This window comes from Oncorhynchus kisutch, linkage group LG4, assembly GCF_002021735.2.
Source record: "Oncorhynchus kisutch isolate 150728-3 linkage group LG4, Okis_V2, whole genome shotgun sequence".
In the NCBI taxonomy this organism is placed as follows: Eukaryota; Metazoa; Chordata; class Actinopteri; order Salmoniformes; family Salmonidae; genus Oncorhynchus; species Oncorhynchus kisutch.
Window position 1 is genome coordinate 69,508,532 of NC_034177.2, and position 8,438 is coordinate 69,516,969.

General features: G+C 41.5%; 1 protein-coding gene and 1 long non-coding RNA gene across 4 annotated transcripts in view; both read right to left on the reverse strand.

The window, feature by feature from the left end:
• The window catches only part of fancl (FA complementation group L), a 16,813-nt gene extending 12,544 nt beyond the window's left edge, over window positions 1–4,269 (reverse strand). Inside the window, exons 1-6 of one of the 3 annotated variants that reach the window (XM_031823531.1) lie at window positions 4,088–4,266; window positions 3,898–4,019; window positions 3,607–3,665; window positions 3,270–3,330; window positions 2,752–2,808; window positions 2,526–2,623 (exon numbers count right to left, since the gene is read on the reverse strand). In XM_031823531.1, coding sequence (XP_031679391.1) covers window positions 2,526–2,623; window positions 2,752–2,808; window positions 3,270–3,330; window positions 3,607–3,665; window positions 3,898–4,019; window positions 4,088–4,106 — 416 coding nt within the window. In that variant the 5' untranslated portion in view covers window positions 4,107–4,266. Of the gene's footprint in view, window positions 1–2,525; window positions 2,624–2,751; window positions 2,809–3,269; window positions 3,331–3,606; window positions 3,666–3,897 lie in introns of all 3 variants that reach the window. The other 2 variants (XM_020481760.2, XM_031823532.1) reach the window with 2 other exon arrangements.
• Window positions 4,270–5,504: 1,235 nt separating this feature from the next.
• LOC116374023 (uncharacterized) lies at window positions 5,505–6,721 on the reverse strand. The gene is made up of 2 exons (XR_004209833.1): window positions 6,535–6,721; window positions 5,505–5,992 (listed from the first exon to the last, which is right to left on the reverse strand). It is a non-coding gene; the product is annotated as an uncharacterized LOC116374023 (long non-coding RNA).
• Between the last annotated feature and the right edge of the window lie 1,717 nt (window positions 6,722–8,438).

Sequence of the window (8,438 nt, forward strand, 5' to 3'; positions counted from 1 at the left end):
TGCATGGCTGTGCAGTCATGAGTGAACAGGGACTACAGGAGGGGACTGAGCACACACCTCTGAGGGGCCTCCGTGTTGAGGATCAGCGTGGTGGATGTTTGTTACTTACTCTTACCAACTAGGGGCAGCCTGTCAGTAAGTCCAGGATTCAGATGCAGAGGAAGGTTGGATGGGGAGCGTTGCTGCACAGCTATTTTCAGGTCTCTCCAGAGATGTTCGATCGGGTTCAAAGTCCGGACTCTGGCTGGGCCACCCAAGGACATTCAGAGACATGTCCCGAAGCCACTCCTGCGTTGTTTTGGCTGTGTGCTTATGATCATTGTCCTGTTGGAAGGTGAGCCTTCAACCCAGTCTGAGGTCCTGAGCGCTCTGGAGTAGGTTTTCATCAAGGATCTCTCTGTACTTCACTCCATTCATCTTTGCCTCAAACCTGATTGGTGTCCCAGTCCCTGCTGCTGAAAAACATCCACACAGCATGATGCTGCCACCACCATGCTTCACCGTAGGGGTGGTGCCAGGTTTCCTCCAGATGTGACACTTGAAATTCAGGCCAAATCTTGGTTTCATCAGACCCGAGAATCTTGTTTCTCATGGTCTGAGAGTCTTTAGGTGCCTTTTGGAAAACTCCAAGCGGGTGGTCATGTGCCTTTTACTGAGGAGTGGCTTGCGTCTGGCCACACTACCATAAAGGCCTGATTTCTGCAGAGATGGTTGTCCTTCTGGAAGGTTCTCCCATCTCCACAGAGCAACTGTAGAGCTCTGTCAGAGTGACCATGGGGTTCTTGGTTACCTCCCTGACCAAGGCCCTTCTCCCTCGAGTGCTCAGTTTGGCTGGGCGGCCAGCTCTAGGAAGAATGTTGTTGGTTCCAAACTTCTTCCATTTAATAATTATGGAGGCCACTGTGTTCTTGGGGACCTTCAATGCTGCAGACATTTTTTTGGTACCCTTCCCCATATCTGTGCTTCGACACAATCCTGTCTAGGAGCTCTACGGACAATTCCTTCGACTTCAATGCTTCGTTTTTGCTCTGTCAACTGTGAGACCTTAAATTGACAGGGGTGTGCCTTTCCAAATCATGTCCAATCAATTGAATTTCCCACAGGTGGACTCAACAATAAAGTTGTAGAAACATCTCAAGGATAATCAATGGAAACAGGATGCACCAGAGCTCGATTTCAGGTCTCGTAGCAAAGGGTCTGAATACTTATGTAAATAAGGTATTTCTCTTATTTTTAATACATTTGTAAACACACACAAAAAAAATATTCAATGATGCCTAGTAGACTCCTCCAAGTTAGGAAGATGTGACACCTATATCGATTACAATTAAAGCCAAATGGATGTATGGCCATTAGGGGTAAAGGCAAAGTATACGGCAGGGGTGTCAAAGTCAATCCATGGAGGGCCTAGTGTCCGTGTTTTTCCCCCCTTCTTCCTGTCAATTAAGATCTAGACCATCAGGTGAGGGGAGTTGTTTACTAATTAGTGACCTTAATTCATCAATCAAGTACAAGGGAGGAGCGAAAACCTGCAGACACTGCCCTCCGTGGAATGAGATTGACACGTGGTATACGGTCTTTGGGAAACCTAAAGGCAGATTGAAGAGCAATACACAAAAGGTCAAGGCAAAAACCCATTCACACACCTCTTACTCCAAACAGAGAAGAAAAAAATGTATATGCCTCAAAGAGTTGTGAATATGGAATAAAGTTGTGTCTATTTAATGATGCCAAACACTTTAAAGCATGTGTTTTGGGCATAGAGGGGGCTAGAGTGGAGATACTTGACTCCATATTCCCATTCACTAACCCATGACTTCTCAAGGTAGTCTCAAGCCCATTCAAATGACCAGGCTCAATGCAAGCCTCTCTTGCCTGCACCCATCAGCAGACAAAATGAGTGAACGAGTGAAAACCCTGGCTATTAATGCCACTGCCAATTAAGACGTTAAACGAATCTCGAGTGCATTGAGGCCTGCTGCGTAATGCCTCTAAAGGTAATACAGTATTGAAATGACGTTCACCTCATTTCCACATAACTTCAACATCCCCCCCCATTAAACCTAAGAGTAGGGTCTTCAATTAGACCAATTTGCATTTGCTAATATCATAATTGCAGCTGTAGTCATTAATAGGGAAAGTGGAAAATGAGTAGCCGAGCTAAATGGTAGCTGAGATGCATCACCAGTCACAAAGAGAAGACGGTATTGGCCCTGGCTGACATATAGCTAGGCAGTGTTATTAAATGGGATATGGCTTTAACTATAACTCAGCAACAAAAAAATAAGGATGTCATTATTAGTCAGTTATTAATGCAGTATAATATTGTCCTAAGCCTTTATTTTATGGTTCAGGCTGATGGTATGGCCGCTATAGGGTAATAGTTAGTCACTGGCTGGTATAATAGAACTCAACAGGAAATAATGCAGGGCATAGTTATATTCTATGACTAGTGACAAGAGTTTTTCCTGGTCAGGTCACATGGTAAAGCTCCTGGCCCTATCCCTACTTGCTCCAGTACATACTTATCCCATCCCAGGTCCTCCATCTCAATGATGAGCTGAGAGTAGTACTGTGGAGGGGGGATAGAGCGACACTCTGGCCTGCACTTGAGGGCCACTTCCTGGAACAGAACACTTCCTGTTTACATTCAATCACCAGCATTTCAGTGCGGTATTATTTTACTGTATGTATTATGACATCAAGGAATATGTCAATATCAATCTGAAAGGTAAAAACAGATGCTCTTACCAGGACAGTCTTCAGCTCCAGAACAAAGCTGACTAGATCAGGAGAGTGATGTAATCTCTGCGAAAAGACAAAACAACAAGAGAGATCTCTGATCAGCTGGAAAATTAAGTGTTACTGTAGTGTCTTCTTTCAAACCAACTTAGTAGCTGTTCAAATCAAGGCCAAAGTTTTGATTAATGGAGCCTGCCACTAGGTTTAATAATTAATGATAGCTTAAAGCCTGTGAAAATAATGAACTTTACAGCCTGGGGTGAAATATAAATCTAATCCCAATAACCCAGAGGTGACCACATAACAAATAGGGACATTTCCAAGGCAATGTTAATTATGCAGTGGAAAATATTTCTTTCAACAAGCGAATGAAACACAGCATGTGATGGAATGCATAAGTGAACATACAGTTCACTAAGCAGTCCAGTCTACCTATCCTTGAAAACATCTTCATCTGAAATGAGTTGGCCTCTCAATTGATTAGAGTTATTAAAGTGTTGGTGTGGTTAGCTTTGTTTTTTTCTTACCTGTTTTACTATGTGTCCATATCCACACAATAGCTGTTTCAACTGCCAGCAGCATTGAAGCCTGCAATGCAGAATGATATTTAGTGAATCATTGATTCCATTTGATCCAGGGGACTAGAGTGAAATATAATTAATTTGGGGTATAAAAGAGGGCAAGCAACATGTATCATTAAGTTTGAGGCCACCAATCCTCTGCATAAGTCTGCCTGTGTGCGTGTAGAGAAAGCAAGAAACAGATGAACAGAGAGGAATTGACAGACAATTTCTTGTGTCTGTCTTTCTCGGACACACACACACACACACACACACATAGAATACAGGGGACTTGTAACGTTACTTAGCCAGTTTAAGTTGATGATCTGGTGGAAGCAGTATTCTTATTCTGAAGTCTCTCTCCTAAAATAAAATAGCAACAATAGTAGATAAAGTAGGTCATCAGATCTTGTTCAAACCATAAATATTCTTCTGGCAACTTCTAAATAAACAGCTGACTGTCCAAGAATCGATGCATGCGCGCGACTACTACACAGCTAACAACGTTACAAATTATATCTAAGATACAACATTATCTTGACTTGATTGTAGCGCAAGTAACAGTTACCTAGCTCAGAAACCCTGTTTCTCCCACCTGAACCGTGATAAATCCATCATAGACAGTTTTATCCTTGTTGAGTGGTAACAACAGCGGACTCTCTTTGACAAGTAAACTCTCCATTCTTGACATTTCGAAGTCAGCTGTGTGGTGCTGGGCTAAAATAACAACATGGTTAGCTGACCATGCTAGCATGTAAACATCTTCAGCTGCATACAGTACTCACGTTCGTGCCACTTGAACATTAACTAAGAATGCGTTTGAGAAAAGGTATTTCAGAAATACAAGTATTGCCTTTGTACACAAACCGATACGTTATTTTTGGTTGAGTATCTAGCCAGCTAACTGTTTTTCCCGCAAAAAAAACAAGAAAAAAGTGTAACATACGTCACTCAGGCTTTGGTTTGAATTACAAAACTTTATTAGCCAGTGCCAACTAAGCAGTGTTTCGGGTAAGCTACTATTATTTTAAGTATTTATGCAACTTTCACTGAAAAAGTTAATTGATTAAGAAAAATGGTTATTATAAGTTATTACACATTATCAATTGCCATTCTCCATGTAAATTATTGTTGTAGCCTGTTTACAAAAATATTGAATGGTTCATGAATGTTGCTGACTAGACATAACCCTATATTAGCTTGGCCTCAAATTAAATACATGATTAAATCATGGAAATAGGCTTAACCTCACTTCTAGGATGTTCAGCTAACTGGTCCTTTTATATGAATAGCCCAAAGGTAATGGACACCTTTTGATGTACAGTATAAAGAATGGAATTTCATGGTCGAAAAATGTACCAAAGCAGTAGCTAAAAGAGTCTCTGGAAGGCATAGGCCTAGTCAATGTGTTGAAATGTAGGCTAAGCAAAATGTGTGGTTATATTTACAGTGGGTATTCCTTTTTTATTCATTATAAAGACAATATGTAAGGGACTGGGATAGGTTAAGAAATAAAAGTATTGCTTATAGTTTTGTGAAAGGATTCTCAGTTTATTCTGTTCTATTCTATTCTACAGGTGACATTGCCAACCTCAGATAATGTGTTCTCCTTTGAGGTAGGTATTGACATTACATCTATTTTTAGTCTAGATTACCTTGACCATAAGACAACAAAACAATCACACTGTCATGTAATTTTTCTGCCAGTATCATTCATATTCCATATATTATGAAATCGAATAAGACATCTGTCTCTGTTTCAATTTACATACGCATTGTCACAACATGTGGCATGAATCCCCTCCCGAATGCCAAATATGTCATTACAATTCCTATTCAAATCCAATCAAACCATGATTACTACAAACGCCACCGTATTGCCGTGCTCCTATATGCAGGTTTGAGGCTTAGCTCCCTTTAAGCAAATATTTATCCCTCCAGCCAGGATGACTTTATTGCAGTTTGTGATTATATATGGGTCTGTGAGAGGAGTGTGTCAACCGTGCATGCTCCACAATGTGCCTGGAGAGATTGATGTTTTGTCATCCACCTGCTTCAAAGCTGTAAAACCCGGGAGGCAGCAGCAAACGGAGAGACCTACCCTGCCCGGAAAAAAACAAACAAAGAGAGACCTTACTGGTGCTGTTTACACATCTGTGTGGAGGACTATCTGGGCTTGTATGTTTTGACATCGCGCTCAAATGGCTGCACGGCTCCTGTCTCAGTGAAACGGGTGAGTGATATTCTCCTTCTCTCTCTGTCTCTCTTCATGTGCAAAGTGCAGCAGTCATGCAACACGGCTGGCTTAATAGCATTCAAAAAGAAAAAAGGCTTAAAGAATTGAGTGTTGGAGAATAGCCCAAGCCGGTGCATAGATTGTGCTCTCTCTCTTTCCCTCTCTCTGTCCTTCCTTCCGCAGCCTCCAGCGCTGGGCTCCAGCTCTGAGAGAAATGATCTATTGTGCTTTGTTTATCGCTAGCCATGGTCACTTCTCTGAAATGCAATTGGCTGGAACTACAGCGTGTGGGTCCTGCACCCAGTGTTTTTTCCTCCTCCCTCTCTTTTCCTCTCTCTGCCTCGCTCTCCCTCTCTCTCTCGCTCGTTCGTACAGATCCCTTTGAGACAAGATATGAGCAGGGGTGTCTGGTCCAACGCACTTCTCTCTCTCTCTCTCTGTGTTCTGCATTCATCTGAAATGACAATATATAGGACATATTGTTGTGCAAGAGTTGAAATGGACATAAAGACTAAATAGTAAAATAATGACATACCGGTAAATATAGTTTTTATTGATAAGGATGTAGGTTGTGTTTAGGTTACACTATTTTAGCTATCTTTTGAATGCTGGTGGGATTGCTGATATGACCTATATTTTATGTTACCACTTACCACAGATTTATACTTAATTTACACTTTTTTCTCACATATAAAATGTGTGTTGCCATTCTATGTCAGCTGTTTAGAAATAATTGAAGGTATATATTATATTATGGGAACCCCCTGCCCATTACCCAGGTCTTTATCATATTATTTGAGCCAAGATCTGTTCTGCTCGAATGGCTCTTCAGACATGCACACTAGACATTTTTTAAATTTACATCATTATAGTCAGAGTTACAAAATATTTGCAGTGTGCACCTGTTATTTTCAAGAGCGAATATATGATAGACATAATGAAAGACAAAACAAAGATTATGAAGAGTTACTTATATCAAGTGTTTTTGTACCTTACCTTTGAAAAAAGAGACTGGATGTGAGTGGTCCCACACCAGATTAGTTCCTAGGTAGTGCACTATGAAGGTTTGAAGTAATGAAGGGAATCAGACCCAGCCTCACTACTGACCAGGCCAGCCCAGCGTGCCAGAGTCTGGCCCCGGTCCGGATGTCTTATTTAGGCCCATTAAATAGACTCACACAGACAAACAAGACAGACAAAAACACAGCGCTTGTTTATTAAAAAACAAATAGAATCAAAATCAAATGTTATTTTGCATATTCTTTGTAAAAAAAATAAAACAGGTGAAGACTAACAGTGAAATGCTTAGTTACGGGTCCTTTTTCAACAATGCAGAGTTAAAGGCAAAAAATAAAATTGCAAATAGAAATAGTGACACCAGGAATAAATATACAGCGAGTAACAAATAACAATGCAGAGTAAAATATAACATGACTATATACAGGGAGTACCAGCACCAAATCAATGTGCAGGGGTACGAGGTAGTTGATGTGGCTATATACATATTTTTATTTCACCTTTATTTAACCAGGCAAGTCAGTTAAGAACAAATTCTTATTTTCAATGACGGCCTAGGAACAGTGGGTTAACTGCCTGTTCAGGGGCAGAACGACAGATTTGTACCTTGTCAGCTCGGGGGTTTGAACTTGCAACCTTCCGGTTACTAGTACAACGCTCTAACCACTAGGCACCCTGCCGCCCCTGGTGGCAGTGCTTGAATTGGGATGAAAGAAGTGCCGGAGCGGTCTTTTTTCAAGTCGGTCCATTAGACTATGTTAACGGAAATTCACAAATTACATTATGCTATAGAGACCTCTGATCATTCAATGTTAAGGGTTCAAAAACAATGACTATTATAATATAGTCTGCCTCCTGTACCTGCGTGACCCTGACCTGATTATGTACCTCTGCCTGCCCTGACCTGAGCCTGAAGGGTTCAAAAACAATGACTATTATAATAGTCTGCCTCCTGTACCTGCGTGACCCTGACCTGATTATGTACCTCTGCCTGCCCTGACCTGAGCCTGCCTGCTGGCCTGGACCTGCCTGACTCTGACCTGATCACAAACCTCTCTCTGCCTGCCCTGACCCAGAGCCTGCCTGCTGGCCTGGACCTGCCTGACTCTGACCTGATCACAAACCTCTGTCTGCCCTCAATCTGCTCTTTGCCTGCCCGTGTTTCTAATAAACCATCATTTGAACAAATGCAGACACGCCTCTCGTGTCTGCATTTGGTTCATATCCGGAGTCGTGATAGTATAAGGTGCAAATAAACATGTTTCAGGGGACATCCATGCACAGCAAGTTGTCTTTTTAACGTTGCAACAAATACATTGCTACTGTTTAATAGACGGGAATCCCAGTTTTCCAACGGTGCAGATTTATTTAGGCTAGATTTAGTGGCGGTGGAAAGACGACGACGATATTAATGCTTAGTTAGCTATAGTTAACTAGCGAGATAACTGCTACATGGTATGTTTTGAATTGGCTATCTAGTTAGTCTGTCATTATTTTATACATGCTGTTGATTTGTCTCGCGCTCTCTCCTCGGGCAACGGCCTACTGGCATGCAACACACAAAGAAGGGTCTTTCCGATAATGGTTGATATGTATATTTATAAGTGATTGGTCATATTTAAAAGCGTGGCTTCATGAATTACATTACTTTTCATGATCTTACAAACCCTAATTTGACCATTTGGAACCTGAGGTGGAATCAAGCGCATTCAGGCTGGTGTATTTTCAATCTGCACAATCTCGAACAGCCTACTGTCACGCACAGATTTACAGAGTAGCGGCAAATAAATTTGAACAAAGCGTAATCAGGACACGAATGCCCACTCACCATTGCTATTCAATATAGATCCCGCCTTCATTCTGCATCGATGAACCTTTTTTTG